Below are 19,203 nucleotides of genomic sequence, written 5' to 3' on the forward strand. Positions count from 1 at the left end.
GAAATCGCGCGTTTCCCGCGGCAAAGTTCAAATGTGCATTATTCGCACAAACTAGATGCATGAATAAGGCGGATTTGCGTCTACAGTGTCGCGCTAAACGCCTCATTCGTGCCACGAGATCTCCAGATGCGCGTAAACGCGTCTTTACATTGACTTAACTTTGAAATCACTCGCGCTTGATGCCTCTACCGCGGCTGGTGTGAACGCAGCATAAGGCCGGAAGTGGGCGGAGCTAATGTTGCTTTACTAGGCAATCCCCTACTTCCATGTTTTGCACCATTTCAAAGTTTAAAATCATGTAACTATCAAGCAATTTATTTAAAAGGAATATATATATTTATAAATAAATATACATGTATAAATTACCTAATATATAGGATTTCAGAGTTAATGAGACGCTTTTTGCCATTGAGATAAATGTGTTTGTGCATGTGTGTGTGTGTGTAAAATAAATGTAAAAGGTAGAAAATTGTTACCTTTATTCGTTTTATTTTTAAGTTAAATTTATAGTTTATTTTTCATTTGTTTTGTTGTGTTATAAATGATTAACAATACAAATTAAACAAATCTTTAAAATAATAATATTAAAAACAAAGCCTATACGCCAGAATCTTTACGATATTATAAAGAAATAATTTGCACGAGGAAGCACAGCATTACCAAAAATGTTTTGGAATAAATGTAGCCACTGAAATTTTTGTAATTCTCAAATCTCAAAAAGTTAAAATTTGCCACACCTTTAAACTTTGACAGCAGCACAGGTGGATCTCTTATTGGCAAACACAAAAGCAAAACATCAAACATCTCTCCCATGAACACCAGAAAACCACATCACCAGCACATGCAATGCAGACACAAACCATCAAACAAGCCCAAAAACAGTACAATAAGCTGACGATGCACTTTTAAAAACCTTAACATACTAAAAAAAGATTTCAGCTGAGATCTTTCAAAAGAGATCTGGGTTGTGGTGGCACCTGACAGATTGCGTTTACATTTCTGATTGGTCGTCTGACTTACCAGCTAGCTACTGTAAGGGTTTGGCAGAGACCCTCGATATCCCGCAGCACGTTCAACCTCACTGCTTATGCCTGGCTCATTTATCGCAGCAGGCCTGGTCACTTCAAAGTACCATCGAAAGGTCATGCATTCCTGCCAAAGACGACCATCCAGCAGGCATCGGCGCCCCCATTGACCAAACGCACCCGCCATGCACACATTACGCCGTTACGTGCGTTGTCGAAAGTGTGCTGTGGTTTCAGAAAGCATATGAATGAATATTTATTTCTTCCTTTCATTCTGAGCCAGCCCTGGATCCCACTTGGTTATTTCTGGAAGGCCGAAATGCAGACATAATTGCACTGCCAACTACAATACATGCTGGGTGCACGATTCATTGGTTTGTACCTTTAATGCACTGCAGGTCACTTTAAATGCAAGTGCATGCAAAATGCAATAATAACAAAATGAACATAATAGCAATGCCCTAGTAATCATGGAAGTGTATTTTGCAAGGACAAGCACAATGGTTTTTAAGAAAATAAGGCTATAATAAAAAATGAGAGAGAGTAAGCGCAAGTAAGTGATGACTGATTCAAAGCAGGCGACTAGAGTTTTACAGTAGGATGCACATGTTATCGGCACATTCACACAGGTATACAGCGTGCAAATGAGTGTCACTATGGATTTGGGAGGAACTTGCAGTGAGGGGAGAATGAACCCTATGGGGGTCCTTGTGATGGAGAGGTGCAACAATCTCCTCCCTCCCGTTCCATCTCTGCAGGTATCAGGTTAATATTTGAGTAAAGCTGTGACAAGGTGGTACACGCATGTACGTTAGCTTTCAAACCGTACCTGCAAGATAAGACGGACCAGGCGGCGGTGAACGGAGGTGGTTTAGATGATGTTGGGTAGTGACCTAGTTTCACACGCAGCAACAAAGCCAGAGCTTCCCAGAGTTGAGGATTGAGATGAGAAGAAAGCAGAGTAGGGGGGGAGGATAAAAAAAGAGAGAGTATTCTACATAGAAAGCTCATTTGCATAGCAGAAGATGTGGCTTTCTGCTCCGAGCACTGTATAAACATCGGCATGGCTGGAGAACATCAAGGTCTCAGTTACAATACAACATCTGCATCTTATTTCGATCTTGCGACCATCATGACAATACGTTGGTTACCCACAAACCCTATATGAGAACCCTAAATAAACCAAATGCAGCACTCGAACTCATAGAAGTTTGTAATAAACTTGATTCTGAAGAAAACGTGGATAAGGATACAAAACTAAAAAAATTATATTCTGATCACTTGATATGGCTTGGGTGCTTCTTTTAAAGAGCCCCTATTATATTGCTAAAAACAACTTTATTTGGTGTAGTTGGTGTAATGTAATTTTTTGGTTTATGGTATAAATAAGCGTGGTGTGCTCTGATTGGCCAGCTAAGCATTATGTTGTGATTGGCCTGAATACCTCTATCATCAGCCTGAAATGTGACGCTCCTTACCATGTTTGAAAGATTAGCTCCTGATGCAAAGACTTAATATCGTCTTTACTACCTTATCAATATGAGCCAAATCTGATCCAGAAAATGCAGATGATGACCAAGCTGATCGATCAACTTTGTCAGTGCGGCTTGAACAGAACATAACAATTACCTTGGTAAGGTAAGGATACTAAAACACAAAACAATGTCTGCATTTGTGATCGTACAAAAAAAAAAAACAAGAAACAACAAGCACTACTCTACACTGCACAAAACTCGTGTTTGAATCATGTTTTAAACAGTAGTAAATTCTTAAAAAATGAAAACATGGGCGACTTACAAGCCAAGAGTCAGAAGCGAGTGGAATTATGAAAATTACCGCCGTGTTCATGTCAAGTAAACTGTTGCCTACAATCCGTGTTTGTTGTACTCCAAGAAAAGACATTTAAGTTGGAGATGATAACTCACGTCATTGTTTACTTTTGGCTTTGTACCTTTGCATATCGTTTACACGTTGTTTATGTTGGATACGTTTACTTTGCATATGTACTTACACAACATAGGAAATGTAAAATTGTGAATCTATAATAGGTGCTCTTTAAAGATCCTTTAAGTAAACGAGGTTCCTGTAGTTGCGAATGTCATGGGTTTGATTCCCAGTTAACCAAGATGATGATAAAATGTATAAAAGCATCTGCAAAATGCACATCTGGATAATTAGAGATGCACCAATATAAAACTTCTCAGCCGATACTTATAACCGATTGTTAGAAGTAATATCTTCTTATTAATCCGATACCAATTACGAATACAAACTACTTTTGTTCTTTCTTTTAAACTGATGATAGTTAAACGACCAAATAAAACCTTTGTTTTCTCTTGTTTTGTAACTGGTCTTGGTACTTACGGGTGTAAGAAACATCCAAACACGCGTGTATCGGGATATTTTGCTTGCCAATATTGTATCGATTTTTTTCATATAAGATTCACGGCAGTTGTTTTATTTTCAGTTTACATCCTGACCGCTAGATAGCGCTATCTAAACTTCCAGAGTGACAGGAAGTAAAGGTTTTTACGGAGGACCCGGGACCCGTAGAGGACCTGTTTCAAATGATCAGTTTAATTACTTCGGATATGGATTGTATGCATCAATTTCAGCGAACTTGCAAAACGTGTTTACTGATTTAATAGCAATGTGTGGTGTAATATGTGCCAACCTGGTCCAGCTATAAAAAAATAGCTGTTTGGGTATTAGATTTATGACATGGGGTTCTGCATGGGTCCAAGTCCAACTTTTAAGTATTTAAAGTCCGGGTCGGCTCTTAACTCTTTCACCGCCATTGACGAGATATCTCGTCAATTAAGAGAAAACGCTTCCCCGCCAATGACGAGATTTTCTGTCTTTCCACAATACCGCTATTATCCACCAGGTGGCGCCCTTCCGCAACTTTTTAAACCCGGAAGTATTGCCCTATGGCAAGCGGCTGCATGTCCGTGTCTGTTTTAAAGATCGCTCTGAATGGGATCTCTATGAAAAGTCCGTCACAAAAATGGAATTATCTCTGCTTTTTGCTCAAAATGTGGTGTTTTTGCAGAAACCTACCCATATTCAAAAGCTGATTACAAAAGAACCACTGAAGGTAGGATGAAACGTTTTTTTTTTTTGTTTGAAAGCAGAGGGTCTGTTCTTTCATTTGGTATAGTGTATGTTTATATATTTAAAGAAGAACATTTTCTGGAAGGCATTAAACGTTGGTGAAAATCATGAAAAACGCTGGCGCTGGCTGGCAACTTTTTTTTAAAAACGCTGGCGGTGAAAGAGTTAACTCACTCACAGTTTCAGACAAGTTAAATATTTTTTGGCTAAAGTTTGCATATGATGGACATCTTTCCTAAAATTATATCCTATTCCCAAAATAGGAAATATCACAGTATATTGCCAGGCTAACAGTACCGCAGCATATCACATTGTATCCTATAAAAACCATTGTATCGGGACATGTATCATATCGCTGAAATTCTTGCTGATACACAGCCCAATTGGTAACATTTTGAAACAAACAAGATAGTCAAACAAAAAAACAAATAAAACTTTTGTACTTTTGCATTCTTAGAAACAAAATCAGTTAACAGTTAAAAACTTTTTTTTACCCCAAAAGTACAAAATGATGCTTCAAAATCTTATTCATTAGATCCTTCAGTCTTATTAAAAGACAGAAAATGTCTCAATAAGCCTGAAGGATCAATCGCAACAACCGTAAATCTTCGCTCTTTTGTCACACAAAGCTTTTGTATCACTGTTCTGTTTGTAGGACAATGCCGCATTACGAACAAACCACTGGTATAAATGTGTCCTTCCCACATTGTTAGGGAATTAGCTAGTTAACCTCAACACAACTGCTTTTCAATTTACCATCAGTCACCGAAAACCTTCAGTATGAGAATGCACACATTCGCACAATAATCCCCCCAGTGAACAAAATGACTTCTCCCCGACTACACACAAGTAGGGGAACACTTCAACAAGCCCTCGAGAGCCGGCTCACACACAGGACGGCACCTCCCCCCGTTCCAAACTTTTGAAGGAGTTTTTGTGACTATTGTCCCGGCTAAAGCAAACAAAACTTCGGCCGTGTTCAAACACGGCTAGACGGAGCGGCGGGGTATGTAAACGTGCACGAGGTCTTTGTTTTCCAGACTTTGTGCGATTTAACTCGGAGATAATGGGACAGGAGCGGGAACAGGGCCAAGATCAGGTCTGACGAAAAGAAAAATGGCTTTTGTTTGACATTCACTAAATTAGCCGAACCCTGCGGCCATTGAGCAAAGGCCATTGCGCTTTGTGCGTTAAATGTCATTTAGACAAATAGAAACTTAAATATAGATGATGCGCACTGTTGACGAAACTTCCAAGAAATTCTGAATTGATGTTTGAACTGACATGAGATCATGAACACGTCACAACATCATTGGATGAGCAAAGCAATGTCAATAACCCTGAAATATGATCAAATTGTGTGCCATCATCAAAAAGGGGGGTTTCCCAGACAGGGATTAGACTAGTCCTAGACTAAAAAAAATGTAAGAGCGGTCCAAACTGAAAACAACTTGTACAGACATTTATTAAAATACATCAGTGACCTTTGCTTTGTTTTTAATAAGGCATGTTTGTTACAACTAGTTATATTTACTAAGGTCTAAACTAAGGTCTAGTCCTGGATCAAGATAATCCCTGTCCGGGAAACCACCCCTATAACTTTGTATGAAATATCCACCCGTCTAACAGGCAAGTTACATTTAAAAAAACAAAAAAAAATGGAAAAACATAATTTGATTTTGTTTATCGACCTAATGTCATCCTGCAATTTTGACATCATCAGTGGGACATTATGATGCAAAACTACACCTGGTGCTGTATAAAACACTCACACATGCTGGATCATTTGTAAGTTCGCTCCAAAACTTCCATGTAAAAATCTCTGTCCTTCCCTGAACAACCAAAAACGACAGATCGCCTCTGCCCACGTTTGCCGTCCTAGACATAACACGGGCCCACCCTCAGCGCTTCGGTTCCGAACAAAGCTGTAAATTTTCATCTCCTTATTACACATGCACTTCCTCTGGGAGGCAAGGATGCAGTTAATAACCATCTGAGAGAGGCAGAGAAAAGATTGTACGAGGCAGAGACGAACTCTGCGTTCTTGCCGAGTATTTTTATAAGTTTCATCATCTAGCATCAAACAAGCAAGACGAGCAAACAAAAGTGCTACTCTCCTCAGGACTAACATTAGCGAGCGAGCGCGAGAGAGAGATGCTTGGATGAATAAAAGCAGATCCTAAAAATACAGCAAACCCCTTTTAGAGTCCATTTGGATATGCGGTCTCATATCTGATAGCCCGTACATCTGAGAAGGGCACTTCAGTGATAAATGAACACACTCCACATGGGTTCAAATCAATTAGCGATAGCGAAAAAACATCACAATGCGGGCCTGTGGAGATCAGTAACGGCCGTGCAGAATGCCAGATTCAAAGATGAAAGATCAGATCAAAGGCGCAGAGCAGTCAATTTGTTTGATGAACCTTATTAACAATGAGCCGACATGACGGTGCACTCGTAATGGCTGCGGCTCCCAAACCGCGATTATGGGATAAACATTAGCACATTGAGGGTTAAGCGTACAAGCAAGATATTGATAGATGGCGGATTTTTAGTATAACATAAAATTTTGTTTTATTTTAGTAATAAAAGTCTTATTTGCATTCAGTGAATTTTTGCCTCCATCACCCCCTCGTAGGGGTGGGCGATAAGACAAAAATCTTCTATCACGATATGATTCATTTTATATCATGATAACGATATGTATCACGGTAGAGTTTTTATGTTTTAATAAGGTTTTTCTATTATAACAGTCAATAATAATGGAATGATAATAAATAATTATGTATGCATGTATGTATTTTTTAATTTAAAGGTGCAGTGTGTAATTTTTAGAAGGATTTCTTGACAGAAATGCAAAGTAATATACAAAACTACATTATCAGGGGTGTATAAAGACCTTTTTAAACTGAACCATTATGTTTTTATTACCTTAGAATGAGACGTTTTTATCTACATACACGAGGGTCCCCTTACGTGGAAGTCGCCATTTTGTGCCGCCATGTTTCTACAGAAGCCCTTAACGGACAAACTTTTCTACTAAGTTGTCTCTGACGATGACATGTTTTTCCGTTGGTGGCTACAGTAGCTTCTCTATGCGTTTCAAAAGCGAGGGATGAGCAGTGGACTGAGCCGTGGGTTGCAATTCGCAACCTGACCACTAGATGCCGCTGAAATTTACACACTGCTCCTATAAGGTAGAAAAGTGATTTAGTCAAGATCAGTAAGAGATTCTCTCTCAATGCTGTTTGATAAACATGAGTGACAGACAGGAGCAAAATTAGGTAACTTCCCCTTTAATACCAAAGACCGGATCCAATATTCAATTCAATTCAATTTTATTTATATAGCGCTTTTCACAATTGTTAATTGTTGCAAAGCAGCTTTACATGAGTAGATGTAGAGGAGAACACTGAAAATCAATACATAGTATAAGAAGTAGAATATAGCGGCTAAGGATAAACCGTGTAAGCGAGCGTATTAATAATGTAACGTATACAGTAAAGTGCTAGTTAAGCCAATATACTGTTACACATGCGTTTTCTCTTTAGTTGCTCACTTTGTCTTAAGCCCTAAATGGTCGTGTTCATGAGGATACTTGCAAAGACGGGAATTTTGACGCTTATATGTATTTAAGGCCAACAAAGCGGAAAAATGTTCACAAGCTTAACCAGCAGCGGTTGCGCGACTTGCACGCTCCTCACAGACAGAAAGAGCAGCGGTTGCGCGACTTGCGCGCTCCTCACAGACAGAAAGAGCGCACGCATATAGATCTGTTGTTTGTGTTTCAATGGCTTAAAATAACTTGTTTTAAAAGTTATTAAATACGCATACAAACGTTACGTTTTCGTGACCACGCCCACAGGAGCGTGACGTGGGCGCGTAACCTCGATAGAGACGATAGTCCAAAATCTCTACCGGTTTACCGCCCACCCCTACCCCCTCGGATTAAAATAGAATTGCAAGGTACTTTACATAGTCATCTTTACAGGAGTTATAGTCAAAAATACTACCTCATAGCTCAAGTGGGCAGTGCTCTAGCATATAGTGCATACGCACTTTTGGTGACCCAGCTCGAGGTCCTTTGCCAATCCCAAACACCTCTCTTCACCCTGTACTGTGTCGATCTCATTAAAGTAATATCGATCAAATAAATGACCAAATAAATAAATATTATAATAATCTTACCATTGTAAATCAGGGTAAGGCAAAGAGACAGACGTTTTCTTTAATTTAAAACCAAAAAGTTAAAATGACATCAAATTGTTTAAATATACGTTACATCGTGATTAGCCAATGCTGCTCTCCAGATATCAGATACCACTAATGAAAAACTAACAACAATTGACCACGTGCATCTATTCATCTACATGTTAAGTAACTGTGTATCTTTCACAAATGCACCACCTGGGACGGGATGGTATCTGCGTTACAGTCTCACGTGGGAAAGACCAAAGGCTGGGGCGTGCTGGGGTTGCAAAGGGGGCAGAACCGGGCACACGCTTCATGACAATACAGGGGCCTCATTAGATCCGTAGCAATCCCACCGCCTACGCCACCAAAACATTGCAGACATAAATATGGGGACATCTGCAAGGGTAATCACTGCATTGTGCTCCCATTTTCTGCTCTGCTGGATGGCAACAGGGCAGCCTGCCTTTCAACACCACCTCCCCTGTCTCCGTCGCCCCCCCACTCGCCCCTCCCTGGTTCCCCTTTAGTCAGGATTCTGACCTCAGAAACGGAGAAGGTAACAAAATCCGGGGAATTTTGCGTAATTATTCTCACAATCTGATCAATTTTGACCCATAAATAAAAAATAACATCTTTCTGCATGTCACTTTCTTTATAAATTCCTTTATTCTCTCTTTCTCTCATTCTTTTTTACGCACACAACAACCCCCTATAATTCCTCTCACTCACTCACTCCCTTTCTCGCTCACTTGCTCGCTCTCTCCAGCGCACACGAAAGAAAGCCAAGACTCTTCATCTAACAGGAGGCAGAAGGCTTTGAAGAGATCAAAGCCAAGGCCGCGAGCAGTTGTGCGCCCTGGGAATACGCCGTAGCTCTCTGCTCCACAGCCCTCGTTTTCCGACGTCATGTCGGATTGCAGCTGGATTGCATTTCGCCAGTTTTCTTAATGCTCTTGGTTTTGACTTTGACATCACTGATCCCCAACACACACACCTTATGCACAAAAGAATAGACAGGGAGAAAGTTAGAGAAAGACAGAAAAGGAAAGAGTTAAGAAAAGAGCGATTGACGGAGTGATTTTTATTTTCACAACTCCATAATTGGGCAGTTCAAAGGCAAGCGAAAAAGGGAGCATTTGTTTTCAATTCCGCGGCAGATATGAAAGGAGCGGCAAACTTTTACGAGTTTCCCCAAAAATTAAAGACAGGCTGTTTTTGCATTCAAAGAACAGGGTGTTTTTTATGACCGGGACCACACAAAAAGAGCTGATAGCCAAGCCCCCCCTAATCCCGTCCTCTGTAAATTGACTGAATGACTGAATCAGAGACAGAGGGAGAGAATTCCGAATGAGCTGGAATGGTTGGAAGCAACGGGACGGTTTGATGTGCACCACAGAAGGAGGAGCATGTGTGAGTCGGCATTCATATAACCATTAAACAGCCTAACTAATAAAGCCTGGTGGCGAGCCATCTTTTGTACTGCAACTCAGAGAAGCCCTTTACCAAACTCCTACACCGGGGAGCATGAATATTTCAGCACCGTCTGATCCACGGAGCATGTGAAGCTCTTTTACACCCCACACGCAAACAGCCCGACAAAAAAATAATGAGCTTCGAAAAAAGTGGCACAACCTAGTGGCACAGAGACTCTATTGATCGGCCAGAAAAAAGCAGTGCATGTGAAGTTCAGAGTAGAGCTGAGTGCAGGCATGCATGCAAACATGAGTTTTTAATCCTCGACACTTTACAACATCAATGAGTTCCTTGAGGCAACAACGTTTGCGTCTTTACACGTCTACAACATAAACTACGGATTTTAGCCGAAAATCCCAACTTCCGAACATCCCTCATACTAGCAGAGTGAATTAGTTGGTGATGTTTGATGAATGAAGGATAAACCATAGACTGTAAAAAATATGGGTGACGTCACCCATAGGTTTGTGAAGAGCTTTTTAGAAGCCAATAGTTCGCGGGGCCTGCCGTCGCCATCTTGGCACCGCGTATCACTCTTGTATAACCGAAAATTGATAAAGAGGCAGGACGTTGGTGAAGCTGAAGTGGCTGTTTGCTAAAACCAAGCCCGCCTGGCTTGACAGTAGTGACACTTCACCCTTCTCTCAAGTGCCCCCTCCAATTATGCAGAACTTTAAGGGATTAGTCCATTTTCTTAAAATAAAAATCCATATAATTTACTCACCACCATGTCATCCAAAATGTTGATGTCTTTCTTTGTTCAGTCGAGAAGAAATTATGTTTTTTGAGGAAAACATTCCAGGATTTTTCTCATTTTAAATGGACTTTAATGGACCCCAACACTTAACAGTTTTTTCAACGGAGTTTCAAAGGACTCTAAGCGATCCCAAATGAGGCATAAGGGTCTTATCTAGCGAAACGATTGTCATTTTTGGCAAGAAAAATACAAAATATGCACTTTTAAACCACAACTTCTCGTCTATCTCCGGTTCTGTGATGCGCCAGCGCGACCTCACGCAATACGTCATTACGTCAAGAGGTCACGAATGATGTATGCGAAACTACTCCCCAGTGTTTACGAGTGTGGAGAAAGAGGACCGTTCCCACGTTGTTGTATGTCGAATGATACTAATTAATGTCTTTGTGTCAGTTTATTGTTTAAAATGGTCCGCAAATGTGCGTTTCATATATGTAACACGTGACCTTTCGACGTCATTACGCAATTAGATGAGGTCGCACTGGCGCGTCACAGGACCGGAGATAGACGAGAAGTTGTGGTTTAAAAGTCCATATTTTTTATTTTTCTTGTCAAAAATTACAATCGTTTCGCTAGGTAAGACCCTTGTGCCTCGTTTGAGATAGTTTAGAGTCCTTTGAAACTGCAATTTTAAACTGCATTAAAACTGTTAAGTGTTGGGGTCTATTAAAGTCCATTAAAATGAAAAAAATCCTGGAATGTTTTCATCAAAAAAACATAATTTCTTCTCGACTGAACAAAGAAAGACATCAACATTTTGGATGACATGGTGGAGAGTAAATATCTGGATTTTTTTTTTAAAGAAAAATGGCCTAATCCTTTAAGGGTTAACAATTTAAACAGATGAGATACAAAAAAATCTACCCTCTCACAGTTGTCATGAATGGCAAAATATACTATATAGACACTTTTTGTACCAGGCTGTAAACACATTTATTTCTTCTGTAAAGTTGGCCATTTTAATAAGGGGGTCTATAGGGATTGACTCCCTTTTAGAGCCAGTCTTTAGCGGCCAGTCAATTTAAGTCGCCTCCGTGTTGGCTTCACGATAGAGATCAGAAGGTTGCCCCTTGGGATAAACACAAACGTTCAATAAAAAGTAGTAAGAAAAATAAAAAACTACATTAAGAAGCCAATAAAGATAAACAACCTTAACATGAAGGTCTGCTACTATTATCAAAATAAAAACTGCACCGTTGGAGGGTGACTGAGGTCACAGCTGGGCCCAAAGACACAACATGCACCCGAGTGATGACAACTGTGGCGCAAAGACACAACACAACATTGCATTTCACTTGCATCTGGCCTCAGAATCCCCTCAACAGGTGCTGCAACATAGCGGAGCAATAAAGAGTCTGAAATATCTTACAAATATCCATGTGCTATGAAAGACTGGCAGGGCAAAGATAAATAAACAGCTTCATTGCTTGTTTGCACACAGGCAGATAAAATTTGATTTAGATGTTCCTCATGCACGATTTCATTGAACTTTATGACATCATCATCTTTCTATGGTCGCCAAACAGATTAAAACGTTGCCATTCTGGGGGCAGAAATGGCGAACGCTGCCAAACCATTTCAAATTACCAAACAACACTGCCAGCCTTTTTCCCAGCAAGTCCGACACATGGATTCAATATGGCTGTGGTAACCGGTCGATGTAAACAGAGTATCAATAACCCTCTGTTTAAAAACCCTGGGTCTGTACCAGAACACTTCAAAGGGACGTGGGCTGCCGAAACGTGCGAGGTCTAGGCCACGCTGGTGCTCAGACCTGCACAGCAGATGATACAGCCACTCCTTATCGGCCATGTGTGGGGTGCTTTTTCTTTATTTGAAGGTTATATGTTAAAAGCATACACTAATATCACTGGTAGCCATATGGGGAAAACGCTACTAGTGCTGTTTATGATGTAAATGAGGTTAATTTGGGACGAGAAACAAACAACACTTGAATAGTTGCAAGGAAACCAGCACACGAAAGTGCAAGGTATGCGAAATGCAAGCAAGGAGCGAGGGCTGCTGGGAAATGTGGTTTACTTGAATGCCACAGATGGCGAGTTGGAGACCCAGCTGCGTAAAATCTCTTTAGGTAAAGCCAGGGTTTGGTGGGGTTTGTGATTCTGTGGCATGTCCACGCCAAGCAGAAGATCCGTCACATCCCACATCAAAGCAAAGCGAGTGTGGGACTGCGAGCGTGTATACTGGATTGGCTCTTCCCTAGTCTCAACGCCAGAGGCCAAATGGTGTAAATGCAGATCATGGACAGCAGCTCCTACAGTAGCTGTTGAGCAACATGAGAGCAAAACCTACCAAAAAATAATGAAATACAGTAGTTGTTTAACATACAAATCTCTCGAATGAAAATAGTTTCGGTTTAATTAAAAGGAAATACAAAAAGTCTTTGCGTTTAATTAATTTACGTTAATTTTGTAAATGTTCAGATGTGTTCTTTCAAAATGGGCCATACTTCGGCATTTATGCAGGTATATTTTGAGCATTCAATTAAGGAGACTTTTAAATTGTTTTGTAGTGGCTTGTCAAGTTAAAACAAAGCCTTTGTTAACCTATTTTAGCTAAATTTACAATTGAGTTTCTTTAATAGAAAACGTGATTGTCACAGATTGTACAAAGAGGAAGTTGTTCACACAAGGGACGAACCCATTGATCGCTTTGGGTCACATGCCCTGCGAAAGATTCGATGCACCTACTAGGCATAAAAAGATACTGTTTCACATAATGCGAATAAGCAATTAGTCACCAGCTTTTTTCAAATTAGATGTGAAAGTTCAGGGTTTCCCGCAGAAAATTTGTTAGTAAAGGTGGTAGGGTTGTGCGTGTGGGAGGGGCTGGGGGCATGGCAATCAAAGGGGCGGGGTGTACGCATCATGATGAAAATATATATTTTTAAACACTCAAATAAAACAAAATTTTGAAGAAACTATGATAGAAAATGAACACATACTAGATTATTAATGAATTAAATGTTTTATCAACTGGCTAGTTATCCTCCAGACAGTGACGGACCATGACCATGTCTGTGTTGCACGTGCCCTGTTCGCTATTCTCCGAGATGCACTTGACGGCCTTTTGTTCGTCGAAATTTTTTTGGACGACCTAGTTAAGGTGGTACTGAAAAGTGCTGCGGGAAACCCTGAAGTTTCTTTAGATTAACTCATTAAAACGCTTTTCTGTCTGAGGTCTTAAACGAATGTGTTAACTAATTAACATGTCAAACGTAACTTCTTACAACTCTTTTCACAAAAAACTTCATTTTAAGGCAAAATGAGGGGATAGGAAACTGATTTTGTGTACAATGTAATCCAAGATCCCATCACATACGTCCTACTCTCCACGGAAGAGGGACAAAAATAAGCGAAACCCTACAAAAAGTACAAAGAGGGAGGGAAATCGTTTCAAAAGGAGGAAATTCCTAGGTTGTCCTAATTCCCAATTCGCCATTTCATCCAAATGTAAAATATAAGAGCTTCAAAGCTCAGGCACCAAAAACAATGCAGTCCCACTGTTTACCTGGAAACATTATCTGCTGACCCCAAGTTAGCGATCTCAAAGGAACACTGGATGCCATTTCCAGATGTCGTCCATTAGAGATCAGATAAGCTTTGCGTTACAGCAACATGTACAGCTTTCATGGATCACTGGTGCCGTGATGCCAACGGCCACACGTGTCATTGCAGTTGACCTATGGGATGGGGGCATTGTAAACGCAGGGCTGGTGTTTCACCAGGTAACAACGGCAAAAAAAAAGAACTTCAGGCATCGGAATGTCATGGCCAATGGAAATCAATCCAAACTTCGGGGGAATGAAAGGGGGAGGGACGGGACATGCCTTTGATCTCGCTGAAAACCGATCCCAGGCCTTGGAGATACTGTGTCCGAATATTTGAGCCACTGCAGTGGTGAGAGAGACACGGAGGTTGGGGAGGAAATGGATTTGGCTGTGCATGCCGAGAAAGGGAGTAAATTCAGGTGAGTTGCACATTCTGCAACACGTCTGCAAAATCATTGTCGAGTGAGTATAAAGAAAATGCTATTATTGGGGGATTTTAAATGTACTTGCAGAGCAATGGTTTTAAACCCCAACGTACTTACATGGACGCTCTACTTACACTACCTTGCTGACCCAAAGCTGTTTTGTGTTTAAAATAATCTGAATTATTAGTCTGGATCTATATCTATGCATTTTAATATCGAAATGTAAAAACAAAAACAACCCCATGCATTAATTTGCAACTCTAAAGAAAAAAAATGACCCATGTGCTTAAATTAAACTACAGGTCAATCATTTTTAATCAAACCCAAACAACCAAACACTGAGACAGGAGCTGCGCAAACAATGGATGTGATGAGCTCAGAGAAAGCTTTCTCTCTCTTTTTGGGCTCACAGACCGCCTGCAGCGGCCGCCTTTTCCAGGCACCATTCAACTGGCAAACAGGGAATCTTCACCAGACAAAAACTACCAAACAGGATTAGTGCAGACAGCTGCTAGCGTATCCACTATCTTTTATTTTTTATCCGTCCCACCCCCATCGGTGGTCGATTTATAGAATAATTGCGAAAGAGACAGATGCGCAGAAGATGGACGAAATCAAACAGGGAAGACGCACATGTATAAATTACATTAATACCCAGACTTCACAAACGTCTGTCGCCAACTTCGGTGTTCTCCCTATGGAATCGATAGTCTATTCAAAGCAACAAAATGTTTTAATTTTCTTTGTTCTCCACGGTAGAACGTATAGATGATGTGAGAAATACGCTTTCACCGATACCAAAGAGTCGCTCAGATATAGGTCACAGCATTAGTCACAGAAGCTGCCATACAGCCAATCAGAAACTAACATCATAACCATATTGCTGGTATAAGCTAAAACAAAACTGTGATTTATAGCCATGTTTAAAAAATATAAGAGACAGCAAACCGGCTGGAGAGCGAACAGGTAACACTCACCATTCTGGGAATGGGAGGCGAGAGAGAGCCGTTGTTCATGTATTCATTGTTCATATTGGTCATCATGATGTATCCTGGGTAACTGGGGTACGAGTGCCCTTTGCTGTACAAGTCTTGGAGTTTGCCTGGAAGAGAAAACAACAAACCAGACCTGCATAAATATGCATCTCTATACAGTTAAAAAGTTAAATCACTCTGCTTTCTACATTTACATTCATGCATTCGGCAGATGCTGAGCTACAAGTATGTTGTAGCAAAAAAATTCATCCCTTTGTGCACATCAACAACAATTAATAGGGATTTCTCTATTAAAAAGCAATAATACAACTACTTTTCAATAAGATGCACAATTTAAATAGGAAAAGCCTGCCGTTTCTCACAGTAGCTAAACCGTAGGGGGGTTTGAAACGAGTGTTTATCCAAAAATTTGCATCCTAATTCACAGCAAGCTGGGAACAATGGGAAAAAACAATCAAGTCACTTCACTGTGACCCTATCGCCCTGCCCGGCGTAAAAAGACAAGAGGTGCAAACAGAGATCAATTGAACGCCGGGTCATCACAGCAACATGCTGCCCCTGACAATAGCATCCCAGACGATGTGTTTGGACACAGGAAGATGGGGTACTTCCCGGTTTCCTTGGCACGTGTCACTACGTGTTAAATACAAACAGACTGTGGACCTGTCAAATTCCTAATGCCAAGCCATCTTTAAAATTAATAAATATGAAATAAAACTCATCATCTTATTTTAAGAAAATAAAGAAATGCTAAAAAAAGGAAAAGAAACAATTATTTAAAAAAGCAAACGTGTCCAGCAACTAAATAAGTTAGGGATGTTTTACCACCAGCCATTGTTTAATGTAAATGTCTATGAAACAACACCATGACTTTATAAAGCATGTAAATCTATGAAAAATGTATTTGAACCCGACCTAAAATTATTTATCCCAAAACTGAACAATATTACAAACATTTCAAGTTGACACCACTTACCATCATCCGGATGGTCCCTGTGCTTGTCATGATAAGAGTCTGGTGGTATTTGGGACTGTCTAGCTGCCTGTTCAAAAATGTAGAAGACAAATATTAACAGCTTAATTTCTGATGTCTGTCAGTGATGAAACACACACAGAGGGAATTATATTATAAATAACAAACATTGCTCGTTTTATTTATCAATTGCAGAAAGCATCTATAAGGACAGACAACATGAGTGTTAAACAATGATTTTTTTCTCTGACCACAAACGTGGTTTTATTATGAAGGAAAATAAAAGCTTTCCAACTGTTCCTGTTCCCTCTGCACTATGAATCAGAGGTGCCGGGAAATAAACTGGATTTGGAGTTCAGCTCCCTCAGGGCGCCTTCCAGCAGAGTCAGAGATCTGCACCGCTTTCCCAATTAACATTCAGCCCGTCAGTTTGGTGTTAAGCATGCCATGATATAACCCTGTATGTTATTGATGCCAGGAGGAAATACATTTCCATTAACAAGCCCGAGGATTTTATTATTCTTCAATTAATTTTACTCGATATGAAAGACCAAGTAGTAACGGTACAAAATAAATCAAACACCCTTAATAAAATGAATTTAATTTTACATAAATACACAGCTCTGACAACCGTCTAACGTTAACAAAATACTGTGGATTAACTTTTTTCTCTAGTTAATCGGCATTTTTATTTCTTCTGTGTGAAATTGAATTATTGCAGCAAAGAAAATTTGTAACTATTAAAATTAAATTATATAAAAATATATAAAGAAAAATATTTATTTAAAGAGGCATAGTGACTAAATAGGTGATAACTAAACGAACATATTAATAACAGTTTCAAAAATATGATTTATGCATATGGAATTAAATGTCGCAAGCTTTTCTTTAAAGAATCGTTTCTTTATTAAATCTTAATAATGTATAATTTAATTTATCATTATTAGCAGTAAAATTATTAGTAATAATTTATGATAATTAATGCATTTTTTTATTATTCGTTGAAAATAAATTTTATTTAATAAGCATTGATAAACAAGGCCTCATGACTCGCTTTTTAGGACAGCGCGTCAACAAAACAACAAGTTTGTTGTCGTTAACACGTGCACCTCTACCTTGAAACATACACGCGCTAACACAAGTGAAAACATCAACTTGTAACGCGACTACAATTACTCATTTCACAAGTTCTTAACAACTGCACACTTTTAAAATCCTTAATGCGTGAAGTTTCCACGGGAGCTTGTGTATTTTGATACTCACGTCGTGATTGTTGCCGTTTGGACTGATCTCCGTCTCGTTGACCAGAGACGACTTGAGCTCCGCGAGGTCTCCCTCCTCCTCGGACTGACTGATCTCCGCGAAAATCTGTTCCTTCTGCGGATCTCCTTCGTCCTTAAACGGGATCATTTCGTCGGTGGCACAGAGCTCCGGGTCCCCGCCGCCTCCTCCGCCCGACAACTGCGGCATTTTTCGGGTGAACGAAAGTCCCCCCTTACCCTAAAAAAGCCCAGACCGTATTCGCGCGGCTGACGACCCTGGATACTTTCGGCGGCGTGCGCGTTCCAAACACGCGTGCGGGCGTTGGGAGTGCGCGTACCTGCGTGACGCTGCGAATCCAGGTGGGAAATAAAATAGAAATCGCCGGTCGGGTGTTGAAGTTCAAAGCGGCTCCTTTGGGGTAAAACTGTGTCAGAAGTTGAAGTTTGGCAGAATGCAGGACACTCCGTTTCCGTGGCGTGATTTACCAGAAAAAAGTGCTGTCCCTCAGTTGCTGTGTGTCATTCCCGTTTGGTTTCTTGGGTAAAAAGGTGTCTCTCTTCAGAAATGAGCCCAGCAGAGACTGCGAGTAATGTTGGGCTGGAGAGGGTGTAGGACTTGCACTCCTCCCCCTGATCTTGAGTACAGAGATGAAACACAAGCCGCCGGTCTGATTGACACCACACACACTCGCGCACACCGACACTCCCGAGCAAAGCAAAGCAAAGAGGGGATTTTATGCATCTTTTCCAACAAATGGGCAGAGGGGTAAACATTACGGCAAGGAGGTAGAAGACACAAATGCTTCTTTGCTTGGTTTTGGGATTGTTGTAAACAGAAAGGTTGAAGTTCAGCAAACTCATGCAATGTTATTAAACGGTGCCAATAAAACGTCTTGGATTGAATAAAGAAATGTTTAAAATAATCAAAAATAAGTCAGAGTATTTCGATTAAAAATGCTAAAAACATTTTTGGGACATTAAATAACAATAATCAATCGGTGCTTAAATAAATATCACGGATCACTTTAGTTTTAAGCGATTAATCTATCTGCACTATAGCCTACAAATTAATGCAAATAAGAAAAACAATAAAAAGAAAATACATATTATTTAATACCCAGATGTATAATAAAATAATACATATTGCTTGAAAATATCCAGGAAGTTGGTTTTACAGGAAATGTGTGTGAAGACAGGGGCGTATTAAACAATATGTCATTATTTATTTCTTAAAAATTAAAATAATAACCGCGTGGTTGCTCTTGCTTTTAACAGGAAATAATTATTTGCATATATGCGTTTTTTAGATGATAGATAAAGGCAGTACATATAAAATATTTTTTTTTTTTTTTTAGTATTAAAGGTTAATTTATTTTTGCTTTGTTTTTTAAATTGTGAAAATGATTAGCTT

The 19,203-nt window shown here is 39.9% G+C and overlaps 1 protein-coding gene across 6 annotated transcripts in view; it reads right to left on the bottom strand.

The window, feature by feature from the left end:
- The window catches only part of lef1 (lymphoid enhancer-binding factor 1), a 47,436-nt gene extending 28,895 nt beyond the window's left edge, over positions 1–18,541 (bottom strand). For 2 of the 6 annotated variants that reach the window (XM_065295364.2, XM_065295362.2), the window contains exons 1-3: positions 17,794–18,541; positions 16,534–16,600; positions 15,540–15,664 (exon numbers count right to left, since the gene is read on the bottom strand). In XM_065295364.2, coding sequence (XP_065151436.2) covers positions 15,540–15,664; positions 16,534–16,600; positions 17,794–18,000 — 399 coding nt within the window. In that variant the 5' untranslated portion in view covers positions 18,001–18,541. The remainder of the gene's footprint in view (positions 1–15,539; positions 15,665–16,533; positions 16,601–17,793) is intronic. The other 4 variants (XM_065295366.2, XM_065295361.2, XM_065295363.2 and 1 more) reach the window with 4 other exon arrangements.
- Positions 18,542–19,203: the final 662 nt, after the last annotated feature.

The sequence above is a fragment of the Paramisgurnus dabryanus genome, chromosome 4 (assembly GCF_030506205.2).
Source record: "Paramisgurnus dabryanus chromosome 4, PD_genome_1.1, whole genome shotgun sequence".
In the NCBI taxonomy this organism is placed as follows: Eukaryota; Metazoa; Chordata; class Actinopteri; order Cypriniformes; family Cobitidae; genus Paramisgurnus; species Paramisgurnus dabryanus.